The sequence below is a fragment of the Vombatus ursinus genome, unplaced genomic scaffold, assembly GCF_900497805.2.
Source record: "Vombatus ursinus unplaced genomic scaffold, bare-nosed wombat genome assembly UNPS02014812.1, whole genome shotgun sequence".
NCBI lineage: Eukaryota > Metazoa > Chordata > Mammalia > Diprotodontia > Vombatidae > Vombatus > Vombatus ursinus.
In genome coordinates, this window is record NW_020954590.1 from 26,359,022 (window position 1) to 26,386,764 (window position 27,743).

Here is a 27,743-nt window from a genome sequence, read left to right on the forward strand (position 1 = left end):
TAGAACTTGGATTCAAACTTAAGTCCTGTTATTCCAAGTTCGGCTCTCTTTCCACTGTACCACAATGGTCTCTAGTCCTATCACTGTTTCAGTTTCCTTCTTCTAGATGCTCTGTAGTTTGTGGTTCAAAGATCTGAACACAATTCTTCAGATGCATCGGTCTGATCAAAGCACAACAGAATGTTCACTTCCAATGTTCTGGATACTATGTGTCTAAGATCACACCAGCATTTTTTTTTTTTTTGACAGTGCATGTCACACTATTGATTTATATTGAACTTGAAGTTTAATTGCAAAAGTTAACAACAAAAGGTCTGTTTTACAAAAAAAGATTGCCTAGTCATACCCCCAAAGTGAAGTTGACTTTTGAACCCAAGCCTACTACTTTATACCATATACCATATTAGACCTATATACTATAGAGTATATACTGTAGAATATATAAACTATAGAGTTTATACCATCTAATACAACCCATTCCTGAGGAAAAGCTCTCTTTAAAAATCCCCAAATCATATCAGCCATGTAACATCATTCAGGGAATACTTATGTAATAACAAGCAGCTTGTTAATTGAAAGCTATATAATTACACAAATCCAAACCAGTCTAGACGATCTCTCTATCTCACACCCCACATAACTACGGCTTCAAATCATTACCTGCAGTGTCCTTCCAAGATTCGTGTCACATGAAGACTTCCTGTGATGAGGTGAACCCTCTCTTCCTGAGGAAGCCTATTCCATTTTCTGAATAGCCCCAATTGTAAAGAAATTTCCCCCCAAGTCAAGTCTAAATTCATCTCTTTGCACCTTTAAACCATTGTTCTTAGCTATATTAATCTCCGTTAGATTTCATCTTAGGAGATTCAGTTCATCATTCTAGCCTGCTGAGATCTTTCTGGATGTTGTGTTGGTCATCCCGCCTAGCTTTGGGTGATCTGTAAATTTAAGAAGTATGCTAGTGATGTTTTCATCTAAGACCTTGATAAAAGTGTTAAATGACATAAGGTAAATGGCATATCCTTGAAACATTGCATTGGACAGCTCTTCTTAGAATTAAGCAGAGGAAAATATTACTACCTGATGAAATCTGGCAGTACTATGAATAGATGGTACCAGCAATAGCTTACATCTAAGTTTTGCTGTGGTTAATTTAAATGCTTATCAATTGCCAGGTAATAATGATAATAGTAATAAAAGACTAAATATGATTCATTTCTCACACTCCAAATCAAATTATCAAGGAAAGACGGGTTGCCAGGCATAAACGCTAAATTGTTTTCATGTTTATTTATATATCAAACCAAAATTATCTGTTGATATCTCCATGTGAGGGGTAGCTAGGTGGCACAATGGATAGAGTTCAAATCTGGAGTCAGGAAAAGACATCTCCCTGAGTTAAAATCTGATCTTAGATACTTATTAACTGTGTGACCCTGGGCAAGTCACTTAACCCCATTTTTTGCCTCAATTTCCTTATATGTAAAATGAGCTGGAGAAAACTGACAAACCATTCCAGTGTTTTTACCAAGAAAACCCCAAATGGAGTCAGACAGGACTGGAACAACTGAACAACAAAAATTCCCATCTGATTCAGAATGGAAAAAAAAATGCTTGATGTGGAGTCAGGGGACCCAGGTTCAAACGCATGGCGTTGGTTATTAGCCATAAGAGCCTATTTCTTCTTTCGTAAAATAAGAGAGTTGTCTAGATGAATCTAATTCTTTGATCCTATGACCCTGCCAGTGATGAACCCCTTCTATTAAGATTTTTCAGTTACATGCAGGTCTGTGGCCAGGCTTTGAGGTTCTCAAGGCAAAGAGTTATGCTGCTGCCTGGAGGCTAATTTTTTAGTGTAAGGATGCTAGTGTTTCAAACATGGAAGAAATAATCTGTTAGAAATGAGGCTTTATCTAGTGATAAACAGTTGGGATTTACTTTTTATCTTGGGCTCAAAGATCAGTGACAAATATGAGTAGGAAAGGCCAAAAGAAACGATTTCACCAGTATCCAGAATAATTTTAACAATGATCTCAAGGCTAGATTCCAAGACTACATTCTAATATAACTTAAACATTTTATGGGGGAAAAAAAGTACACTAAGGACTAATTAAGGTAGGATGTAAGCAAATTCAGTACTTTGATATGTGTTGTGTTTAGAATATGACTAGGAATGAGGAGTCCTGGATCCTTTCCCATCTAGACTAATTCCATTCCTGATCTTGGGGCCATCGTCCCATTCCCTTCTCGGGATCTTAAATAGGGGGGTGAAGGTGGGGAAGGGGATCGACTAGATCATTACCAAGATCTACTCTGGATAAAAACCCCATCTTTTTTTTTTCTTACAGTTTTAAGGATTTAAGAAATATCCTTTCTTTCATTTTTGGCTATGGGCAGAATATGAGATTGACTGGCAAAATGTAAGGTGGGTATACGGATGGCTGCAGGTTTGGTTTTTTCTTCTAAGTTTTCTGGGTGGATGGGGAGGCAGAAGAAGGTAAGTGGCAAAAATCTAGAGGAGTAATAGAAATTGCTGGAGAGCAGGTGTGAGCCGGTGACTTGGGTATGCAAAGGATGTGGGCTGTGCTGGGTCTGGTGGGCTGGGGGTGTCCTGTGGAGGGGAAGCAGGGGGCATGGGGTATGTGTACAGGGCAGGGGGAGAAGGGAGAAGGGGGCTGGGCATCAGGGTGTCCAGGGAAGAAGGAGGCGGGGAGCTGGGGGGCAGGGGTGTGGGCGTGCGGCTCTGAAGAGTGGAAAACGGAACGGTGGACTGGGCAGATGCTCAGGCGGGGGTGGAAAAGATGCCGGGATCTAGCGGCCAAGGGGCGGTAAATGACCACGGCGCCCAGGAGGGAGGAGGGATGGAGAAAGAGAGTGGGGGGGGCGTGATCCTCCTCCTCCTCCTCCTTCCCCCTCCCCCTCCCGTCTCCCGTCTCCCAAGCCCCTCTCCCCCCTCCTCGGAGGAAGCTCCTGAGCCAATGGGAGCGGGGGATGTTAGAGGGTGGGAGGCGGCGGCCGCGTTGCTAAAGCAGGAGCCTGGGCGGCGGCGGCGGCGAGAGCTGGAGGAGCCGGAGCCCGAGAGCAGGAGCCTGTGGCGCCATGGAGGGGCTGGGAGGTGAGCGAGAGGCCGGGCAGAGCGGGAACGGCCGCCCCCGTCCGGAGCGACCCCGGGGCCTGGGGGCTCAGGAGGCGGGGCCCGGGGTGGCCCCGGCCTCGGTCTGGGGCGGGCGGGAGGGGGAGCCGGGGAGAGGGGGCAGCGCGGGGCGGGCCGGCGGCCGCACCTTCTCCCGGCCCCGCCCCAGCCCCTGAGCCCCTGCCCGGGGGAAGTCCCGCAGCCCTGGGGCATCCTCCGAGGCTTCCTCCGCTGTGATTTGTGCCCCTCTTCTCCGGCCGGGACACGCCCGTCCCCAGTTATGTCCCTCCGTACGTCCGTCCATTCCTCCGGCCCGTGGTGGTCTCGGTGCGTTTGATTTCCTCAATAAGCCCCCCCGCCCCCCCCCCCCTTGGACTCTTCATTGTCTTCCTCCCCCTCCTCCGCGGCCGCCGTGGGGCGTGTCCCCCCCTTCCGCTTTTTTGCTTGGGCCCGTTTGTTTTGGGAACCCTAAAAAAACAAAAAAACGGCCGCCCCCCCCCCCCCCCCCCCCCCGCGCCCCGAAGAATGTCCGAGCGCGGCCCTGGAGCCCCGGCCCCGGGTCCGAGGTGACCCAGGGCAGCGGCGGCTGGGCGGCCGAGGTTACTGCCCTTCTGCCGCTTGTTATTTCTGTTCACTTGTCCTTCCGACACCCCCGCATGGGGGCGGTTCATCGAAAACCAGAAAGTTGGGTTCCTCGGAGATTTTGATCAATAGCAGCTGTACAGTTGACTTTTAAAAGGTGTTCGGCCCTGGGGCCTCTTTCTGTTCCTTATTTCTGCCTAGTTTAACATCAGTTTTGGGAGAGTTGTGTGAACTTGGAGATTGGCCTCGTGGTACAAAAGGGGAAAAATTTTGTGGTGTGAAATGCAGAGTAAAATGATTTTTCCCCTTGAATACTCAATATGCCAAAGGGCAACTAAAATGTATTATGATGAGATGATGTGAATTATTTTGCAGAGTTTCTTTCATCCAAGAACAAATTTTTCCGTTTAATCTAGCAGCTTCTTGGCTTTTCCTTCATTTGTCCTGCTTACAGTCATATCTATGCCAAATAAGTGTGTAATATAAACACTTTGAAGAAGAATGCAGAAAATGTTAAAAGCAAAGTAGTTTTTTTTAAACCAAATTCTGTTTGTGGCCAGGAGTAATACATTAGGACTTACCTATCGAGTTCTAGATTCTTTTTTTTTTTTTTCCTGTAGTTTAATTGGCAGATCACTTAACTGTTCCAGTGTGTCTGTAAAATAGGGGATGCTGGTGATTATTCACTTAAGATACTAAAATGTAAGATTTAAAAAAAAAAACTTTATGGATTAATTTTTAAAAATTTTATTTTGCATGGTCAACATTATTGAGAGATAATTTAATATTTTAAAGTTTTTGAAATCTTAAAGTTATGCTTTTAAAAGAGCAGAACGCTACTAGTTCTCAACAGCTAAAATCACAACTTTGATACTTGGAAATCTTTCAGATTTCATTGGTACAGGCTCTCCCTTCAGTGACACAGCACCCACCAGAGCATTTATTAAAATCTTTGCCACACCCTCCAGTTCATCACCGAGAGTGTGTTCAGTCTTCTGGTGAATTTAGCTGCTTTTTAAATACAAAATGAGAAAAGAAAAACCTTTTTAAGTGCGGAACATAAGAGAAGATTCAATATAAAACAAATTTCCATTTCAAGAAAACCTATGTAATAAATACAACACATTGTTTTAAAGCTACCCAGCCTTTCTGTGCTTCCTTCTAGGTTTTCTGTTGTTCTCTGCTGCACCTTCCCCCCATCCTCCAGAGAAGGCTACAATTAAATGTGAATATATATATGCATTTCTATGCACACACACACACATACACACACACAAAGACTGTACTATGCATATTTCCGTTTGCCATTCCTTTCTCTGGAGGTGGATAGCATCTTTCTTTTTAGGTACAAGTCGTTTCATGTTTTTCTAAATCAACCAGATAATCATTTCTTGTATCAGAGTAGTATTTCATCACAATCATATACACACACAGCTTGTTTAACCATTCCCCAATTGAGGGGCATCTGTCATTTTAGCCAATCTGAAAGGTGTAAAATGATATCTTTTATTTGCATTTCTTCAATCAGTAGTGATTTAGAGAATTTATTTCAAATATCTCTGGCTATTTATCTATATATACACATATATATTTTGATTTTTTTCACTGAAAACCTGCCATTCATATCCCTTGATCAATTGGGGTATGACTCATATTCTTATAAATTTGACAAAGTTCATTATATATTTGAGAAATGAAACCTAAACAATATTGAATAATATTGGTGACACATAGTGTAGTTTCCCTATTTTTCTCTTTTAATTGAATTTATTTTAGCTTTAACTTGGAGATCATGATTACTATCCCTGCTTTTTTTTTTTTTTTTTTTTTTTTTTTTGTTGCTATGTAATGGGGTTGAGTGACTTGCCCGGCCTTACACAGGTAGTAAGTGTTATGTCTGAGGTCAGATTTGAACTCAGGTCCTCCTGAATCCAGGGTTGGTGCTCTATCCACTGTACCACCTAGCTGCCCCTCCCTGCTTTTTTTACATAATAAATTCTACTCCAGCCTTTTATTTTATCTGTGTGTATTTTATTTTTATTGTGTTTCCTTAAAGTGACACAGTGTTAAATTAATATTTTTAATCCATTCTGCTGTTTCTGTTTTATGGGTAAATTCATCCCATTCACATTCTAAATTATTATTCTTCATTACCCTTCTCACCCTATTTACCTTATCCCTCCTCACTCCTCTAATTTACTTCTACCAGCTACCTTGCTCTCCTATGCTTTAATCTACCCACCCCTATAAGAGTCCCTCCTTTATTCTCTCCCCCCACCCTCTATCTTAATCTACCTGTCTTTCTATGAGTTTCACCCTTAACCCCTCTTTCCTCCTAATTCTTAGTCTAAAACCTTTCTAAAAGTCCTTCCCTTATCCTATCCCCTTGCCCTCTTCTTTCTAAATACAGAAGACTTTTATACCCTTCTAGATGTATATACTGTTCCCTCTTTAACGCATTTCCTATGAGAGTAAGGTTCCAGCACTACCAGTCCCTTCTCATGCTTCTCTATCAAGCCTTCCTTCCATGCCTCATTTATATGAGGTAATTACTCCTTTCTGTTTCTTCCTAGCAGTTTTATTTTTTTAGAATCACCCTATCATGCACAGCTCAGCCCAAGCTTTTCTTTCAAACTACCCAGATATGATGACAGTCACAAGAGTACTGATGACATTTTCAGCTATATAAGAAGTAAATGGTTTGATTTTATTGAGTCCCTTGTAATTGGTCTTTAATATTTGCCTTAAATTTTTCCTGGATCTTATATGTTGAATTTTCCATTAAGTTCTGTTCTTTTTGTTACAAATGCCTGAAAATCTTTCATTTTGTTATGTCCATTTTTCTTTTTCATTTAGGGTATACTTAACATTGCTGTGTAAGTTACCCTTGTTCATAACCCCAGCTCTTTTGCTCTACAAAATATAGTGTTCTAGTACATACAGTCCTTTAAAGTAGTAGCTGCTAGGTGTTGGGTAAACCTGATTTTAGCTCCACAGTATGTAAATTGTTTTTATTCTTGTTGCTTACAATATTTTTTCCTTAACCTGGGAACTTTGAAACTTGGCTATGATATTCCTCTAAGTTTTCCTTCTGGGATCTCTTTCAGGTGGTGATTGGTGAATGTTTTTCTATTTCTGCTTTACCTTTTTGTTCTAGAACTTCAGGGCAATTTTCCTTGATAATGTCTTGTAATATTGTATCAAGAATCTATTTTTGATTGCAACTTTCAGGTAGTCTCACTATTCTTATGTGATCTGTTCTCCAGTTTTTCTGAAAAGATGTTTCACATTCTCTTCTATTTTTCATTCCTTTGAGTTTGTTTTATTATCTCTTGGTGTCTTATAATGTCATTAGCTTCCCCTTGCCCAATTCTAGTTTTAAAGGAATTATTTTCTTCCTTAAGTTTTTTTATTCTTTTTTTCCAGTTGGTTGACTTTCTTTTTATAATTTTCTTGATTTTTCTTGGATTGCTCTAATTTTTTTCCCCTAATTTTTCCTCAGTCTCTCTTAGTTGATTTTTAAAGTCCTTATTAAGTTCTTCCTAGAACTCTTTTTGGGCTTGTGACCATTTGAAATTGGTCATTGAAAAAGGAGTGACTTTTTAAGACCCACTATCTTCCTCTGAATATGAACCAGATCTTCTCTATCTCCATGGTAGCTCTCTCTGGTTGGGTTTTTTCTCCTTTGCTTATTCTTTTTTTTTTTTTTAATTTTTAGCAGCTTATTATTGATATTCAGGTTCTAGTCCGAAGGTATGGGGAATTATGCCCCAGGCCTCAGGTCCTTCTTATTGTTATTTTTTGAGCTCTGTCTGGGGACCCAGCCTTGGACACTCCTCTCCATCTATAAAGCTGGGGCCCCTAGCTACAATGTCCTGGAAAAGCTCTTGCTCCCTGTGGTCCCTCCAGAGGCTGCAAATTTCAACTGTTCTCTTTGCCCTGGAGCCAAAACCAGAGATGCTGCTCTCCTGTAACTGCCAGCAGGGTCCATGCCCCGCTGCTCCACCCCACTCACCAGGTATGTGCCAGTTCCTTCCCCCCCACAACAGCACCTGGATCCCATCTGGTCAGTACAGCTGTGTTTGGTGTCCCTTGACAGAGGAAGGTGCTTCCTCTTACCACTGAGCCTTCCAACCCCCACACTGTTCATGAGGTGAAAGTTCCTGAGGCTGAGGCTGCTTCCCAACCCAGCTGCCCCCAGGACTTGTTGTTTATTGATTCCCTGGAGTTGGCCTGGAGGTGTTTGCACTTCACTCAGGCCAAGCCTCTATCTCTGGAGGTCCAGTGTTTCCTGGGGTCTTCTCATATTGCCTTAGGAGGACAACTGCCTTACCTTAACTTTTGTTTATTTCTGCTGCTCCATGTTCACTTTGAGGAGATGTTCTGTCTTTTTTTTTTGTGGAGGAAATTTGTAGAGCCTAAAGTTTTCTGACTTATTTCACCATCTTCCAAGAATCCTTTCAATTTAGCTGATTTTTCAGAGGGATTGCCACCCACTCTTGAGTCTTGAAGATACAACCCCAGGCTGCCCTTTCCTGTCTACCTTTGAACTTTTGCTTTTCTCTAGACTCATAGGTTGTAAAGAAGCATTGTACCTCCTCATCTAATTATGCTGAAATGAGTTGCAAGGCTAATATATAATATAAAATTGTCCGCTTGTGTTGCCACTAGAGTTGTCAGTTGCCTGGCAACTCCATGGAGGTAGTCAGTGCTTAGTATTCTGGGTTTATATTATTTCATTTCTTTCGCTTCACTCTTTCGTTTCCCCTTCAGGAACTTTAGCCTGTTCTCCTTCATAACTGGGCCAATTTGATTCTCCTTAGACAACCTGGTGGCCTCTGAATGTGGTTATGGACACTCCATGATTTAGCCCAATGCAATTTAGAACTCTTGAACTCAAGAGATGCCAGCCTCAGCCTTCCTAGTAGCAGGGATTATATGTGTACACACCACTCCTAGCTGTCCTTTATTTTAAAACTTATTTAATTTATTTCTTAAGTATAGATTGTGATTTTTTAAAGTTTTTAGATAGTGGTATTTTCCTTCATATCTTTAAATACTATTTCAAGAAAACCTATGTCAACTAGACTAGAACCAGTCTCTAACCTGTGGGTGGCCAGAGCTGAACAAAGCAGGCTAGAGACAGGAGAGTCAGGAATGAAACAAAAGTCTAATTTCAAAGTGAGGAAAAACAGGTTTGCAAACTGAAGTCCTCCTGAAAAGGAGGGCTTGTGGCTTGTGGCAGGGGTAGGGTTTTTAAGCATGAAAACCACAAAAAGGCGGGACCGACACAGTCACTCATAGGTCTCAAGTAAACAGTTCACATGACAAGCCATGCATACAGGCATTTTTAGGGCAATACAGGTGTTCTTGGGTCCTGCGGGAACAGCCCCAAGTTGATTGTCTCAGGTCTTAAGGGTTGTTGAGCTTTGCAATCATTCAGTGGAGTACAGAACCAGAGTTAGCATGGTGGGAACAGGAGTGTAGCACCTGGTTTGGTTCATTTAGGAGTTACAAGCACAGGAATTATTCAGAGTGTTAGAAGATGTAATTGATCACTTTCTGCTGCAGCACTTCAACTGTAGCTTTACCTGTCAGGCCAGAATCTCCTGGGAAATAGGGGAGCTCCAACAAATCTGTTTTTCTTTTCTTTTCTTTTTTTTTTCTTTTTTAAGGCAGTTGGGGTTAAGTGACTTGCTCAGGGTCACACAGCTAGTAAGTGTCAAATGTTTGGTCTGAGGCTGGATTTGAACTCAGGTCCTCCTGACTTCAGGGCCGGTGCTCTATCCACTGTGCCTAACAAATCTAAGTAGTTATTGATTAATATGAAAATCATAAATCCCTCGGTGAACATCTGGTGCTGGTCAAAACTACATTTTGCCAGAGTGAGATCATCCAGACAGTGAGTGCAAAGGATTGTTGTTATGCCAAGTCCAAGACACGGCTTGCTTGCTGGGCCTTAGCTCTGGAAAAGAGTGTTTCCTGATGTCTTGACACCTATAACTCAAGTTTTGATATTGCTAACTACATTGGTTCCCATCAGCATCAATAATGTGGTTAGGATAAATTCATAATAATAGGTCACATTTTTGAGCTTGGTTGTTTGAAAATTTTCTGGCATTAGTGGTACACTGTTAATTTTGTTTTATTTGTTAGGAAATGCTAATCTTATGTCCATTAGCACTCAAATTGTAGCAGAACATACTTTCTTTCTTCCTCATTTTTTTTTTAGGAGAATCACCCAATTGTAGCTATGCAGAATTTTGTATACCTAAGGAGTTTTATGCTATGATAAAATGCTGTGAACTCTCTCCTGCCCAGTGAAGTATCCTTTTTGAAAGGAATTATCAGGCCTGGAGTAGAGAAAAATTGTGGAGCTTTTACTCATTAATTTCTCTCTGAACATTCTTGTCCTAGATGATTTTTCCACAGGGAAAAGATCAACTATAGTCATATGGTAGTTCTGGGATTCTGTAGAACTCTAGAGCTTGTTTATGAGCAAAGGGGAGTAATTATTACTCACTGACATACTGAGTAGTGCACTATTAGGTATTTAACTCTTGTTGTTGGGGCAGTCATTCATATTATGTGGTCCTTTGTATCATGTATAAAGATTAGGCTGTCTCATTTTAGATCTCATTACTCTTGAGATATATTTAAGGTAGAGCTTGGCTTAACCACCATTGTAACACCTCATTTGATACCATTATTTTTATGTCTCAGTTAATAGTCTAAGTGAACAGTGTACACATGTATACTAAAAATTCTATTAAATGAGAAATCTGGGCAACTCTGGCCATTTCTTAATTAAACATAGCAAAGATAACCTGCTTGAACTTTATGTGTAGGAAAACATAGTGCGGTATAGTGACTAGAGTATCAGTCTCATGGTCAGGAACACCTGAATTCAGGTTCTTCTTACACATACTGTTAGTGTGACCCTCAATCTTTCAATGCTCCAGGCAACTCTCAGAAGTTGTAAATTATAGAGAAGATACTGACCTGCACTGTTAGAGGGAGTTCCCTCACCTGTACTAATGAAATTACAGTTCCAGACCCTATCCCTCTTTCATATAGTTGTCTTTAAACACTTACACATAATACAATTTTAATAGAATTTTATGGTTTTGAGAATGTGTTGGTGATTATTATTATTATTATTATGATTTTGTAGGGGGAGGGGGGAAAGAATATAAGAATACCTGAAAACCGTAGAGATTATATGACAGGTTGTATTTCATTGATTAATATTGTGCTGACACTGTAGTCCATCACTTCTACCTCAAGATAAAAGTCAGCAACAACTTCAGCTTTCTGGATTGTTAATGGAGTTAGATGATCCAGGTAGCTGAAGTTGCTCTCCCCAAATAACCTACCTTCTGCTATTGGAGAAGGAAGAACCAGGCAGAGCTTACCCTGGCTTTTGTATTTTGTGTTGCTTAACTTTCACGGTACTGGCCTCAGTCTTTTGTGATAGATATGACAGTATCAGTTAAAAAAAAATAGGGCCTTGAAGTACTAGGGAAATTAGAAGTAAATATAGTTCTTTGCTTACTGTATTTGAATTTAGGTTAGTGGCTGTTATTTGGTTCCACTGGATTTGGGGGAACTCAGTAGATGCTTTAAAATGAGGCTGTCATATTTGTACTGTTTTTTAAATTAAAATTTAATTAGTGGTATTTCATAAATCAATTATTTCTTCAACTTTATTTTAACATAACAAACCAAGAAAAATCATATTAGTAAGTACACATTAAAAGATTGATGAGAAAATAGAAAATTTCTTTTTGTTCTAACCTTTTATAGAATGACAGGTTTTTTAAAAAATTATTTAGGAATAAAGTTAAGTTATATGGTTAGATACTATAATTCTAATATACGATGAATGTTATTGTCAGAGGTAACAGTTGTTTGAATAATAAAATTTGAGTAGTCTAGATACATGTTACATTGTAGATTGTTTTCTGAGTAAGTGAATGACAACTTGTAGAATATATCTTGTGGAGATTAGAGTTTCTTAATATTATTTATGTGATGGTAAAATAATTGTAAATGTAAATGCATTTTGCATGGAAAACTAGGTTATCTTTAAAGCAAAATACTTGTATTAAAATATACAGCACAGTGTAAGATTTTCAATTCCAAAACTGTTATTTTTAGGTAATTACTTTGGGAAACTTCTTTTAGGTTGCTAGAGTGCTTTTTTTTTTTTTAAATTTTCCTAGAGCATTGTGTTCTGAGAGGGTTAACTTGTTTCATAGTCCAACTTAGTTCCATTTATAAGTTGGGGGTAGCTTAGTACCTGGGAATATATGGCTTTTTGGTAATGTTCAAGTCCTTGATATTTTCATTTAAAAAAATAACCTTAGGTTAATATAAATTGAAGAAGATTATGTTTAGAAAGATCCATTTTATAGTCCTTGAATTTTTATGACTTTTTCATATTTGGTCTGAATGATTAAATCACTGTAATAATTGGATATTGTACATTGTGGGTAGCAGATATTAATTTGTATATAGGATTTTAAAATTTAAATAACTAAGATTTTTCACAGAGCTTCATGAATTTAAATTTATTGACCTAACAGCTGTTTAGTAATAAATAAGATTTAGGGTTACATAGTTTAATTTGTGAGCTAAGAAAACTGAAAATTGTTTATTGATTTTTTTTTTCTTTTAGAAAATGGAAGTGTAGTACAAATTGGGGAATTGTTACCATGCAAGATCTGTGGAAGAACCTTCTTTCCAGTTGCCTTAGTGAGTACATTGATTATTTGCCTGTTTGCATCTGCATTTATTAAGCCAGCAATGTGTTGGAATCCACATTGATTGAGGGAATATCTATGTTGATGAAATCATGGATTCATTGAAGTACTACACCAGCTTTGTATGGAACTACCTCCATAGTGTGATAGGTGGATGGGATGCTAGAAAGGACAACTTATACCAGTTAACCTCATTTATTCAATATTCTATTTGAGCTTCATACCTTTTGTTTTTTGAATAATCTTAAGGAGTTCCGTACTGAAGTGAAAATGCTAAGTGATTAATAAATATCTAATAAAGCAGTGAATAAATTAGTTGACAGCTAGCAGAGATCGAGATTCTATAAGAGTGAAAAGCATCATAGAATTCTAGGGGAAGAAGAACAGAGTGAGCAGGGTAGATAGCATCAGGGAGGAGAAAGGGGAGGACCTTTTCAGGAAAGAGAGAATATGTAAACAATAAATTTCACCTATTTCACAATGAAACAGTTTTGAGAAAGTATTGCTGGCATTGATTAATTTCATTTCCATTGAAACCCCTTTGCTGCTGTCTTTGTTCTTTGTAATTACAAAAATAAGTGTGCTCTTTCAGTCTTAACCTTGAAAAGTGGTTTTATTATTCTGTCCATCTTTACAAGTGAAAACGAAGGCCTATAGTATTAAATTACTCGATTTAAGATTTTGAAGTAAGTGTTATCTGGTAGGCATAGTTTTAGGAGGTAGTCATTCAGTAAGGTATCCTATTTAGCATATTAAGTGGTTTCCACAGTACAATGGATTTTGATGAAACTACTTTTAAAAAAATACTTTCTTAGACATGGAAGGAAAACATTACAAGCAGGGGAAACATAAAACAAAGATCTATCAGAAAACCATAATTGTGATGCCAGAGGTAATTTTCATTTAATTTTGTACAGTTCTTTTCAAGGTTCTCATTCTAGTCCTAGAAGTTAAGCGTTATAATAAGGATAACTAGAATAGCAGTAGAATCTTTATTGAAAATGGGGGTGTTTTTAACTACAGTTAATTACTAAAATCAAGGCATAGGAAGTGTTGTTGAGTATGGCTCTCATAATGTTCCAGTGCAGCTAGCCACCCCATTAAAATTGTGTTGAATCTTATCCTTTTGCTGCCTTACTTTCTTGAAGCCAAGAAGAAGAAGGTAAATTGAGTCATGCATCTAGGCAGTTGACATTCAAGTTGAACTAGGGATGTTTTGCCAAAACAAAACAACAACCACCACCACAACAAAAAACTCAAGAGGAACATAATCACTTACTGTCTTAAAATATTTCAGACATTGTTATTTGGAAGAAGGGCAACTTGATTTAATGGAAAGGGCACTGAATTTGAAGTCAGACTGGGTTCATATGCTTATTTGCTGCCTATTAAATTTGTGACTTTGGAATATTCAGGGCATCAAACTAGCTGATATCTTAAGTTCTTCAAAATCATATGATCCTTTGGCTTATCTGTTTGATCCTAGAGAGGAGATCTAATGGGTAGAAATTAGGTTGAGACAGGTTTTAGTTTCACATAACAACTTCTTAACAATGAGAATTATCTAAGCATGTGGACTTTCTTATGAGATATTATTCTTCACTATTCTTGTGAGAAGCTACCTGGCCACTTGTCAGGGATTATGTAGTATATATTCATGCTACAGGTCAAACTCTTATTCTGAGATTCTCTAATACTGAAAAGGTTCTGGAGCTCTTCAGTATCTCAATTCATTATGGCCAAATTACCATGCTAGACCTTTGATAGCCTTTCTTGACTATAATCACCTAAGTTGGCTAAAAACAAGTATGCAATTTTTCTTTTTGCAGGTCTCATTAAGAATGTAATAATTACTTTATTCCAACTTCCATTTCATTCACTGAGTTTCTTTCAAAGGGTAGGATAAGAACTAGAGCAAAAAGAACTACAATGGAAGGTGTTAAAGCAGTTTATAATTGCAGTAGTAGTGGGGTTAGTGTAGGGACGAATACAGATTGCAAAAAATGCTGATGTGATCTGTGGGAACTCGATATGTTAAAGACATAGGAAATTGAATAAGAAAAAAATACAATGTATATGTTTGATATTAGTAATAATGATTAAATAATGGAGTTTCAGTATGTATTAAAACATAAGCATGTGTTATCATTGCTCACTACTGTCTTTCAGATTTTAACATAAACTATGTTTTCATAGTTGCTATAAATACATTGAGATTTTTCCTTTAAAATAGCTTGGCTAAAAATTCAAGAGCTTATATTATTCCTTATTGAAAATAAAATGATGCACTGTGTTTTCTCTTTCCTCTAACAGAAGAAGCATGGGCCAATTTGTCAGAAAACTGCCACTAAAAAACGGAAGGCCTTTGATTCAAGCAGGCAAAGGGCTGAAGGAACTGATATTCCAACAGTAAAACCACTTAAACCTCGGGTAAATATATAAAGTTTGGAATAATACCTAAAGAGAAGGAGTGTATACTCCAAAGTATGTATCCAGCGTTGTACTGATCATGTAAATGCTTATATCAATATCCATAGAATTTCTAAATCCAGTGTCTGGTGAATGGTTTTTAGTGGAAAACCACATCTTAGACTTGTCCTCAAAAGTGGTATCTTATTGCTCTGGCTTGGGAAGAAGAGAAATTTTCTTCTTTAATTTTTCTAATGTAGTTAAATCCGTGATCATCTGGAGAAGAATTAAATGGCATAGACTATACCTTTTGAGAATGAAACTATCTTTTTTTCTGGGATATGAAGAATATACTTTAAGATTATAACCAGACGTTTCGAGTTAAGATTGCAGAGTGAATAAGAGCAGAATAACTCACTTCCCAAATGTACATCATAAAAGATACATGAAGAGTTGTCAGGCCAAAAAATAATTAAGAAAAAAAGAAAGATGCTATAGTCAGTACATTCATCCAGCTTAAACTGGCAAAGGGGGACATCCAGAATTCTGAAGGCATTAAAGATGAGGCCCAGCAAGAGGAGCTGGCTTGAGCTTAGTGCAGATAAAATACATGGGAACTTTCTGGCTTCCAAAAGCAGTGCTCAACCTGGAAGCCTCTGCAGGATCAAATACATCCCAGACACAGAGATCAGAAGGAAGGTTGGAGTGCCTCAGCGGCGGGGACCCAGCATGGTTTAGCCAGCAAAGTTGCTATCAAATGGGCAGCAATAAGTTTATGTATTCAAGAGGCTTGGAAAGTTTGTGGCAAGCTGATGTGAGCCATTCTTGATAACCTTCAAGAGGTAAGCATTTTGTACCCAGATGATACCAACAAACATAGGGCCTATTAGTACTTTGTGCACAGCAAATACCAGCAGAAGGGAAGGGCCAATGGCAGGACCCCAGACAATACCCATTGAGAGCAAATGAGCCTACTGCCCTATCCAAATATGCAGGGGAAATCATGAAAAAAGTCTTAATTCAGGAAGTAAAGCCGGAAATATGAATAAACTAAAGAAAATATTGATGATAAAGGCTTTGTGAATAGGAGGAAGTTCACAAAACAAGTCTGGAGGAAGAGAGAAACTGAATAGTTTCTATGGACAGAGTCTGGGGGAAGGAATGTCATGGCCAGAAAGTCTACTAGAATTCTTTGAAGAGGTTTTTAAAAAGGATATTTAAATGAAATGAGACGATAAAGGAAAGAATTGAAAGGAGAATAAATAGATTAGTACATGAATTAGAAAATCTTAACCAAATAATAGACCCCTCAGAACTTAAAATGAACCACACAAATCAATGACTCATCAGAAAACAGGAAATGTGACAGTGAAATCAAAGAAAATGTAGTGCAAATCCTCTCAGAAATAGCAGACCGACAGAATAGGTCAAGGTAAAAATAATCTAAGAAACATTGTCTTGAAAAATAATAACAAAAAAAAGCCTAGTCACCATATTTTAATAAATCAGAATGAAAACTGCTAAGACTTATTAGAACCAGATGGCACAGTAAAATTAAGAATAATCCACTTATCACCTCTTGAAAGAAATTCTAAAATAAAAATTCCAAGCAACTTCAGACCAAAATCCAGAGCTTCTAGGGTTAAGGACAAAATTACATTGGAAAGAAAGAACTCAAACACCAAAAAATCACAATTGGGACCATGTAACTTGGCAGCTACCACTATAATGGAAAAGAGCACTTGGAACGCAATATTACAAAAAGCTTATAACCAAAAATTATATTAGAAAAACTGAGTATGGTCCTACAAGGGAAAAATGGATGAGGGAAGAATGGATCTTTAATGACATGGAGGACTTCCAGGAATTCCTGATGAAAAGACCAGACCTGAATAGAATCTTTGAAATATAAAACACAGGAGTAAAGAGAAACCTAGTAAGGTAAATACATTGGAGCATTTGGAAGGGACTATATGATGGGTATGTGTTACCATTTTTTTTTTTTTTGGTGAGGCAGTCAGGGTTAAGTGACTTGCCCAGGGTCACACAGCTAGTGAGTATCATGTGTCTGAGGCCGGATTTGAACTCAGGTCCTCCTGACTCCAGGGCCACCGCTCTATCCACTGCTCCATCTGGCTGCTCCTGTATTACCTTTTAATAGATGGAGAAGAAATGAGTGTCCCACCAGAACCCTTTTCACTTCAAGAATCATAGAAAGAGTAAATAATACAAACAAAGCCTGGGGTTGAATTTGTTCTGTTTCAGTGGTCTTAATTTAAGGTTAAAAAAAAAAAAAGAGAGAGGATAAAAGAAATACATGGGTAAGAGGGGAGTAGAAAGGAGATGTGGAACTTAATGTTTCAAATAATTGGTGTACTCCAGAAAAACTATATAAACATGGAAGAAAGTATGGGAGAAGTGGGCATCACATGAAGTTTACTTGTATCCGAATTTGACAGAGGAGGGTTGAAAACACTTGCAAAAAGTTTGGTGTAGCAAAATGACATTCAGTTGGGAAACAGGTGAGAGCAGGGAGAGAGGATTAAAGGCAAAGAAAGAAATGGCAAAATCCTATAATTGATGTCCACTCAAGGAAAAGAGAAGAGGGGCAAGTGGAGTAGAAGGATATTGCTTATTAATGTCAAGAACATTCTTACTACCTTTTTTGTAAACAATGGGATGAGAGATGAGATGTGGAGAGGTAAAAAGTAAGATAAAATAGAAGGACATAAAACAATTTAAAATCATTACTGTGGATGTCAGTGGTATGAACTCACTTATAAAATGATAAAGGATAGATAGCTCATGGAAAGTAGAATCTAATAATAATATGTTGTTTACTGGAAACATTTCAAGGATGTTCATAAAGGATTAAAAGGCTGTAGCAGCACTTATTATGCTTCAAATAAACAAAAAACAGAGGTAGTAATCATCTCAGAGAAGGCACAATAAAAATATTCTTGATTAAAAGGAAGGGATAAACAGGGAAAGTATTTAAAGGAACCATAAACACCAAATTATTATCGGTTCTTAATATGTATCCATTGAATGAAAGCATCTAAATACCTGAAGGAAAAGTTAATCTATAGAGAGCAATATTTAATAAAGCTTATAATAGTTGGGGACCTCTGTGTACTCTTCCAGCCATAGACATATCTAACAAAATGATAAACAAAGAAGTTACAGACTTGAGTAGACCTTTAGAAAAGTTACATAGGATAGAACTCTGATTTCTGAATGGGAGTAGAATGAAGTATACATATTTCTTAGTTGTGTAGGATAACTTTATAAAAATTAATCATATGTTAGGGTATTAAAAATCTCACTAAGATGCAGAAAAGCAGAAATGTTAAGTATGTTCTTTAATGATCACAACACAGTAAATATATTAAAGAGAGCTATTAAATAAAGGATCTTTGGGAAAAGGATTAAAATTGATTTGATTCTAAATAATTTAATATTATAAAATTGGTGGTTCAAAGAAGAAATTAAAGAAACAATAGATATCTTCAAAGAAATAACAATAATGAGATAACATAGCGAAATTTCTGAGATGAAGCCAAATCAAGCCTTTTGGAAAATTTATTTTTATCATCATAAAAGACAAAGAAGAGATCAACAGATTAGACATAAACCGCAAAACAAAACAAAACAAAACTAGAAAAGCAATACCAACTAAACACCAATATAGAAATTTTGAAAATCAAAGAAGAAATTGACAAAAATGAAAGCTAAAATACCATTGATTTGATAAATAAAAAGATTTTGATGAAAAAATGCTTAATACAATACATGAGTAACTAATATTTTTGAAAAGAAAACCAAATTGTTAGAGACAAAAATTAAAAGTAATTCACACGAAATGAAAATTGAAGAATATTCTCAATAATGATTTATGCCAACAAAATGGATAACTTAGATGAAATGGATGAATGTTTACAAAAAAAATACCCAGATAACAAATTAGGAAGTAGAAAATTTAAATAATCCAATTTCAGAAAGAAATCTAAGAAACTACAAATGAGCTCTTGAAGAAAATCCTGAGACCAGATGGACATATTGATGAATTCTATCAAACATGCAAAGAGCAGTTAATCCCAGGAATAAATAAATTATGCAAAAATGAAATTTTTGATTTTTATGGCTCTCTAAAGAGATCATTATACTGACAATGAAAAGCTAATTTCAGTAATGCATAATCATTTGTCTAACTGCTACATCTAGAATTTTTAGCACTAGATTGAGTACGAATAGTAATAAGACCTATCCTTTATTTGTCCTTGTTCTTATTGGAAAGGCTTCTGAAACAGGGCATCTTAATCTTTTTTGTGTGTCATGGATCCCTTTGGCAGACTGGCAAAGTCTATAGACCTTCCTTTCAGAATATTTTTAAATGCATAAGATAACATATATAAAATTACAAAGGATATAAATTATTTTGAAATACATTTATCAAAGTATTTTAAAAATCAAGTTCATGATCCTCAGATTAAGAAACCTAGCTCTATAATTTCTCACAAATAATTCTGGACCTTGGTTTTAGATAGTTACTATTAATCATATTAAGGAAAAATGTGTTTATTTCTATGCATTTTAGTCTTTTTAATAGAAATCTATGTTTTGTCAAAAAATTTTCACCAACTTAACAATTATATTATTTTTACTATTAGTAGTATGGCTTATTATGTTTATATTTATCATATTAAACCAACTAAGCATTCTTGGTATAAATCCAATTTGGTCTAGTATATAATCTTTTAAATACACTGTTGAAGCCTCTGCATTAATATATTAACTAATTTTTTGCATCAATATTCAATAGGGATATTATTACATAGTAATTTTCTCTGCTTTGTTTCTTCCTGCTTTGAATATCAAGGTATCAAGATTGTATATTATAGAAGGATGCCCCTGTTTAAATCAATACTTCACATTATAGGTCAAGATAAATGTACATGATTTAGATATAAAAGGTCACATTAATTAGAGGGGCATGTATGGAAATACTTTTGTTACTAGGGGTTAAAGCAAGAGAGCATGTCCAGACATGAGAGCAACACAAAGATAAAATATACAGTTTTGAGTACTTAAAATTGACAATTTTTTGCACAAACAAAATTAATGCAGCAAAAATCAGAAGGAACAGTTAACTGGTAAGAAATCTTTGCTGGAAATTTCCCAATAAAAAGAACAATATTTCATAAGTATTACCAAGTATAGTCAAAGGATATGAATGTATAGTTCACAATGAAAGAGTGTCAAGAGCATTATGAAAAAAAAATTATCCAAATCACTAATAATTAGAGAAGTAACTCACTTCCACTATATAGGCAAAGATAATTAAAAAGAAAACTGACAAATTACTGGAGGAGCTGTAGGATGTCATTTACACTTTTTCAGTTTTAGTGGAGCTGTGAAGTGGTCCAGCCTTTCTCGAAAGTAATTTGAAACTTGAACCCAAAAGTCCCTAAATTGTACATGTCTTCTTACCCTGCTATTCCACTACTGGGTTTATATCCAAAGAGATCACAGAAAGAGGGAAAAAAGACCCATATGTAAAAAAAAAATTATTTAAATCAACTTTATTTGTTGTGCAAAGAACTAGAAATTAAGGGTATGTCTGTCAGTTGGGGAATGGCTAAACAAATTTTGTTATGTGAATGTGATGGAATACTGTTGTGCCTTAAAAAATAATAAAAGGGATAGTTTGAGGCAAATATGAGAAGAGTTGCATAGAATTATGCAGAATGAAGTGAACAGAATCATAACTATAGTAAAGAAAAAACAAATTTTGTAAGACTTCAGAAATATGATCAATGCAATGACCAACCAATTCTCTAGAGGACAGATGATAAAGCTTGCTTCCCACTTCCTGATAGAGATTTAATGATATCAAATTGTAGAATGAGATGTATATTTTTGTACCTGACCCTTGTGTGGATCTTGCTTGATCATGCATATTTGTTAGAAGTGTTTTGTTTTTCCTTTTTTTGCTCTTCTAATTTGGGGAGGGGCTAGTATTTCGAGATAGAAAGGGGAACTAGCCAATAGTATTGTCAAGAAAAGTAAAAGGGTCAATTGAAGAATTTAAGAATGCAAAGAAGCAAATAGAAGGAAATTCAGCAGGAAACACAGATGATCAGGACAGCTTTTAATAAGTTGAATTCATTATATACTTGAAAGGCAAGTCACAGTTTTATGTTTATACTTCATCTGTTCTATTTTGTATATGGAAAAGCTTCCCTTTTCTGTTTTTTTTCCTAAATTCAGAATAAAAACCTATTTTTAGAAAATATATAAGTAAGTGTACTTTTTATTGAAAAAATACTAAATTCTTTTAAACCTGTGTTCTGTCATGTAATCATTAGATGAGGGAGCTTTAGATCTAATTGGGCCTCTTCCTTCTGAAAGCATGAATCCTTTCTGCAACATTCTTGAAAAATAGTCATTTAGCCTCTGGTTGAATACTTTTAGTGATGGAGAATTCATTTACCAACAAGGCACCTTATTCCATTTTGGGACAGTTTCAGTTGTCATGAAACTTTCTTAATTGAACTGAAAGCTACCTCTTTTGTAACTTCTCCCTAGTACTAGTATTGTCATACCAACTATAGCCAAGCAAAATAGTAGGTTTAAAATCTCTCCAAGTTAAAAACTTAAGGAATGGTTAACATCCATAAAGAACAAAAAAAACTTAATAAATTGTATTTGAGTTAATAAATCTTTTCCTGAGCAGTATTTTTAATAAGTTTTCTAAGCATGTTAATAATGTGGGAAAACAATCAGTTGTGGTGGGGTGGGAGGTGGAGAGAGGAGTAAATACACCAAGTTTCTGTCATTATGTAGCTCAACTTTTTTTTTCTTCTAATATTTCCTGATCCAGAAGCAAATAAATTAAGAAACCATTAAGTGCAAGTCTTACTCATTTATTGTATCAGCATGCATTAACAGTTGCTATAAAGTGTCTAGAAATAATAAACCAGCAGTTTCCCCTTTTAGATTAAATAGGTTCCTCAAAACCCATGGGCTGTAGTAAGGTAAAGCCTAACTGCTCATGTACAGTTGTCCTCTTCAGCTGGGAAAGCAGAAGAAAGCATTGAATGTTTGGTAAAGGCAACATTATTAAATAGTATGGAATGAACTTAGTGGCAAAATGTGACTTGAACAAAAGGTTTGACTGCCTATACTTTAAAAAATATTTTATTAGTTGGCAAAATTGTTTCTTGAAATGGCCCAAACTTTTTCAAAGACCTTGCCTTTTAATTTGGAGAAAAAAAGAATGATAGTAACTATCTCTCTGTATACGCGCACGTGCGCACACACACGCACACACACACACACACAAAAAATACTTTATACTAGATGTTGATGTTCCAGCCAAATGATACTAATTTTTTAAAACTTTCTCAACTCAGTGTCTTATTAGATAGATAAAATATAGTATTTGTGTATTATGTTCATTTATGAATGGAGGATTTGATGAAAGGTTACCATAATATCATGCATGTACAGGGTATTTCACAAATCTCAGTGGAGTTTTAAATTATTAGAATAAACTTAAAACTCTACTGAGACTTTTGGGACACCCTCTATAATGCTCTCCATAAAAGTTCCCCTCCCCCATAACCTAGGAAAATGTCAATTATACAATTTTGAAAGTAATATGAAGTTACCACTAATTTTCATTTCAGTGTGCAAAATTATTTTTTTTTGTTATTCATTATTTTTTGAAAAATTTCTTTCTAGCCAGAACCTCCAAAGAAACAGTCTAACTGGAGAAGAAAACATGAAGAATTCATTGCCACCATAAGGGCAGCTAAAGGACTTGATCAGGCACTTAAAGAGGGTGGCAAACTTCCACCACCACCTCCACCTTCTTATGATCCTGGTATATAATATTGATGAGACATATGTCAAAATGAGGGGATTATTGAAAGATACTCATACACATGTCTTATTGCTATTACATTGTTAATATGGTGGTCATGGACTGATAAATCATAATTTTTACTTCAAAGGAAACAGCCCAAGTTTATAGCATAGTTGTGATTCAGCTTATAAAAGAGGGAAAGTATACAATTTTATAATTTCAGCTTTTGATTTTAACTTTTAATATAGTAAGAGTTCATTCTGAAATTTCTTCAAACTATTAAAGATAAGAACTTCAGGTTCTTTAGCTATGGATTTAAAGTTGTTTTATCTAAAATGTGATTGATTACATATATGCATGCCCCATTGTTTCAGTTCTTCCTAATACAGAAAAGGTATATTTCATATTAATTTTACTTATAAAGTTAAAAACATGAGAGAAAAAAATTTCATTTGTGATGGGAATTTATTAGTGTAATACTTTAATTTAAAGTGTTAATAGCCCACATTTTGTTTATCTTCCACAATGAAACAGATGTGTAGCTGGTGTTTTTTAATCAAATTTCAGTCTATATAATCTGACAAAAACTACATGCCAAATGTTGCAGTGCTTTAAGTATATAAAAATGCCATGAAAGTGAGGTTTTTCTTTGGTTTACTTGAGCAAGCATCTTGACACAGCAAGTTTGCCATCAAAGTTTTCACTCATGTCTACATAGTGGCTTACCTTTTAGCATGGTTCTTTCTAATAGTTTCTCTTTCAGAGGATCTAGATTGTCTAAAGAGGTTTGCCAGTAGAATCAAGTGACTCAGTAATTCTCTGAAATTTATTGTGTGTTTAAGGTAGTTATGTGCTGTGTGCAATCAGGGGTATGAATATGTCTAAATTGCCCAGGAATCTTGAGCAGGATTTCAGGGTTCCATTAGGGATTAAGTTAAAAATTCCATTAGGGTTAAGTTAAAAAAGTTAAATTATCATAGAGGTCCACCTAGGAGGAAAACAGGGGCAAAGTACAGGAATTGTCACTAGAGAATTCAATCTAGGATTCAAAGGCACAGAGAAACCAGATTTGGGAGCATGCATATCCAGGACGTGGTAGTTGTTCATTTAATGATTAGTAGTGTCATTTCTTGTATATGTATGCCACTTAAATCTACTACTACTCAAAGATATGAATATTTTGTAGTAGTGGCAACTCTGGAGGTCTAAGCATGTTCCCCTTGTTTGTAGTGTTCCTTATACCCAGAGTGTCAGGATTGATAAGAAATACTGTTCTGGCAGAAAAAATGGTTAAGTTAGGTGGGAAGTGGGGTGGAAGTTCTTGATTGATTCACATTTATATTTGAGCCACAAGCCTCCTAATGCACTAGGTATTACATTTACCCTGCTTTTGGGAATTAAACTGCAAACTTTTCTTTATTACCTATTACTGGTAGATCTGTTTTCAGAACTGGGGAAATGTTGCCTTCTGTGCCTTTTGGGCCCATGACTACTGAAAGGCTGGGTTTATGATCTTCTTGGGGTCAGGAAGCTTCAGTTAAAAGGCTTTGAGTTTCACTACTTATTTCTTTGTTTCAGTTTCCAGTAGTGTTATCTGTTGTGAAAGTTGATAGCTGTACCTCATCTCTGACCTACAAGGGTTTGCAGAGAGTTGGTGATTGTGGTCAGTAGCCTGAAAGGTCATATGACATGGAAAGAGTACTGGATGTGGTGCCAGGATACACTGGGCTCTGAATTCCACCTCTGAAATTAGGTTTGTTATCTTGGGAATTCACTTAAGCTCTTTGAACCTCAGTTTCCTCATCTATAACATGGGGATAGTATCTAAAGTTGTTAGTCTTTAGAATGTTGTGGAGCTCAGAGGAGATAATGCGTATTTTTCCAACTCTTAATATGCTATATAAATGTTAGCTATTATTATGATTTAGGCTTAGCAGTCATCTAGTTTCTTCAGGTACTGTTTGGCTACAGGGACAGTGGTATGAAGCACCATAGGTGCTAAGAATTAAGGAGATAACATTACATGTTTTTGAAAGGAAGCATGCATTTAATTATCAAAATATAGTCAACAATACAAAAAGTTATCTTTGATGGTAGGCAGTCTGGTGTTATTATAAAATTGGTTTATTCAGTCTGACCCTCAGTTTGAGAATGGTAGGTTGTAGAAAGCAATAGTTTGACTTGCTAGGGACAAGTAGGAGAGTGAGGAGAATGGGTTGTTGAGAAGTTTGAAATGAGTAGTGGACATGTCAGAAATAAAGTGAGTGGAAGGTATGAAATTGAAATCTTTCCAAGATGAACAAGCATGCTGTCACTGTGTTAGTTGTGGGCATTGGAGGGGGCAGGGAAGTTAGATAGAAGATGCACCATTTTTGTTAGTATCCACCAAGTCTGTGATGGTGACCCGGACCTTAACAGGTTTATGAAACAGCCCCAGGCCACTTAAGATCAGAATAGCTTTACTGTATTAAGGTTGTCATAGCCCAGGGGTGGGAAACCTGTGACCTTGAGGCCACGTGTCAGAATGTGAGACAAATAGAGAAAAAGTATCATTTCTTTACTTATCAGTACCATAGTAGTGTGAGGATTCTTGTTCATCTCTTCCATTTATTCCTCTCTATTCCCCTTTCCCTCTTAGCTGAGGTGAGGTTGAGGTAGGGAAAAGCTGGAATTCAGCAGCTGTCTGATCCAAGGTCTTCCTTAATGGGGACAGACATGGCTTATCTTATGGCTTGTCAGCTAAAAAATAAAACTATGAAAAAGCTGGCAATTTATAATTTAGCAGATTTTCCTGCTCACCTTTAGTATCTTATAGTGTGTGTATTGTGAATGCATAATATATGTATACATGTCATATATAATATATATAATTGTTGTAATTTAACACTCATTTCACATACAATTAATCTGGTTTTGTATTTATATCTCTTTTAGATTACATTCAGTGTCCATATTGCCAGAGGAGATTCAATGAAAATGCAGCTGACAGACATATTAATTTCTGTAAGGAACAAGCTGCTCGTATTAGTAACAAAGGCAAATTTTCTACTGATACTAAAGGAAAATCAACTTCTCGAGCACAGGTAAAATGATATGAGTTAAACCAGGGGTGGGGAATCTGCAGCCTCAAGGTCACATGTGGCACTCTAGATCCTCAAGTGCTGCCCTTTGACTGAATCCAAACTTCACAGAACAAATCCTTTTATTAAGGGGATTTGTTGGTTTAACCATTAAACCATTTCTGGGGACAGATGGGAAAGACTGCATAGAGTTCAAAGTAGTGAGCTTATGTTCCAGAGGGCATTTACATACATTTTACCTGCTCTTTAGAAATTAGATTAAATTAATTTAAGAAGGTTGGTATTGTAATTTAAGAGAAATCTCACTGGCCTGGGATTTAATGATCTTTAAGGATCCTTCCAACTCTAAAAGTCTGATTCTAAGTATATTTAAAGTGATAGTGCTGAGGAGGCATAAGGAAAAAAATGATTAAGAAGAGAAACAGATTTAGAAAAAAACAAAGTGAAATGTTCACGGAAGAAGAATTTCATAGTTGAAAGGGCCCATAGTAGAGTAAGTGAATAGCTCAAAAAGTCTCTTACTACAACACATTCAAAAGGAGGAGCTCATTCTCTCCTGAGCGGACCGTTGTACTTGGAGGTAGTTCTTGACAGCAAACCTGAATCTGCCTCTTTTCAGCTTCTACTCATTACTCCTAGTTTAGTCCTGTGGTGTCAAATAATACATCTAATCTCTCTTCTACACTATCAAGTGGTTTCTGAACCTTATTGTCTCCAGGCTTTCAAATGGTCTTTTGCATTTCTGGTTGATCCCCTCTGGAAGATCTTTGGCTTATCTGTCTTCTTTTTAAAATGTAGTACCCAGATGTGTAATTGTCACCTCTTTACACCTTTAATCCCTTTACAGCTTTATTCCCTATGTTCAGCTCTTAAATTGACAGCATACCAGCTTCTTTTTTCCTTCTTTGAACAGCTTAATAGTCTGAGGCTGTTGGACTATATGCCCTTTAAGGCCTTCTCCCACTCTAGATCCTTTGATCCTCTGAGAAGACTGCAGTAAAATAATCATAGAAAATTCATGTAAATAATAAATTTTAGGATATATCTATATTAGTTATATTGTGTGTAAAACCTATTTAAATTTGCTGCCTATAATAGTTTTAAATTAAATACTGTTTTTTACTAAAAACACTTTTTCCAAAGACATATTCATTGATGATGGAAATTATTCAAGCAAATTTCAGTGTTAAAAATATACATCCAAATATCTTGAGTATATTTGAATGTACTTTCAGTGAAGTAGCAAAAAATAATGGGGTCTATTTCTGTCAGTATTTGTGCACAAAGTCCTTTTGGGAGAAGATTTATAAGTTTACTTATACTAGAATATATTTTATAACCTGTAACATTGCTAAAGTTGTTAATTATTCAATTAGGTTTTTAGTTGATTCTTTAGGATTCTCTAAATATGCCATCATATCATTTGCAAAGAGTGATAGTTTTGTTTCCTCATTGTCTATTTTCATTCTTTCAATTTCTTTTTCTTATCTTATGGCTATAGCTAGTGTTTCTAATACAGTATTGAGTAGTGGTGATATGAACTCTTTTTAAAAAGGAAACCCATAGGGTGACATCATATTCTCTTCTACACCTTATGAATTCAGACAGATTTAGATCCTAAAATCAGCATATTTGGGCAAGGTTATTCATTTATCTGAGTTTGGGATTCTGAGATCCATAATCTATGGAAACTTTATATTTACTTAATAAAAAGTCATCAGGATGGTTCATTGATACACTGTTTGGGTAAGTATTACTGCTTGCTTCTATTCTGTCTGTATTACTTGATACCTGGATTCTGAAATACTTTACTACTCTTAAAAAAATTACTGCATATAAAATCTAACAGAATAACATGCAGTTAAAAGAGAATATATTTCCAAGAAAAATTTGTACCGATTACC

The 27,743-nt window shown here is 36.3% G+C and overlaps 1 protein-coding gene across 3 annotated transcripts in view; it reads left to right on the forward strand.

The window, feature by feature from the left end:
• The first annotated feature begins 3,033 nt into the window (after positions 1-3,033).
• The window catches only part of LOC114054065 (zinc finger C2HC domain-containing protein 1A-like), a 54,570-nt gene continuing 29,860 nt past the window's right edge, over positions 3,034-27,743 (forward strand). For all 3 annotated transcript variants that reach the window (XM_027877142.1, XM_027877144.1, XM_027877143.1), the window contains exons 1-5: positions 3,034-3,115; positions 12,396-12,472; positions 14,794-14,910; positions 22,636-22,777; positions 25,694-25,842. In XM_027877142.1, the coding sequence (XP_027732943.1) occupies positions 3,100-3,115; positions 12,396-12,472; positions 14,794-14,910; positions 22,636-22,777; positions 25,694-25,842 (501 nt within the window). In that variant the 5' untranslated portion in view covers positions 3,034-3,099. The remainder of the gene's footprint in view (positions 3,116-12,395; positions 12,473-14,793; positions 14,911-22,635; positions 22,778-25,693; positions 25,843-27,743) is intronic.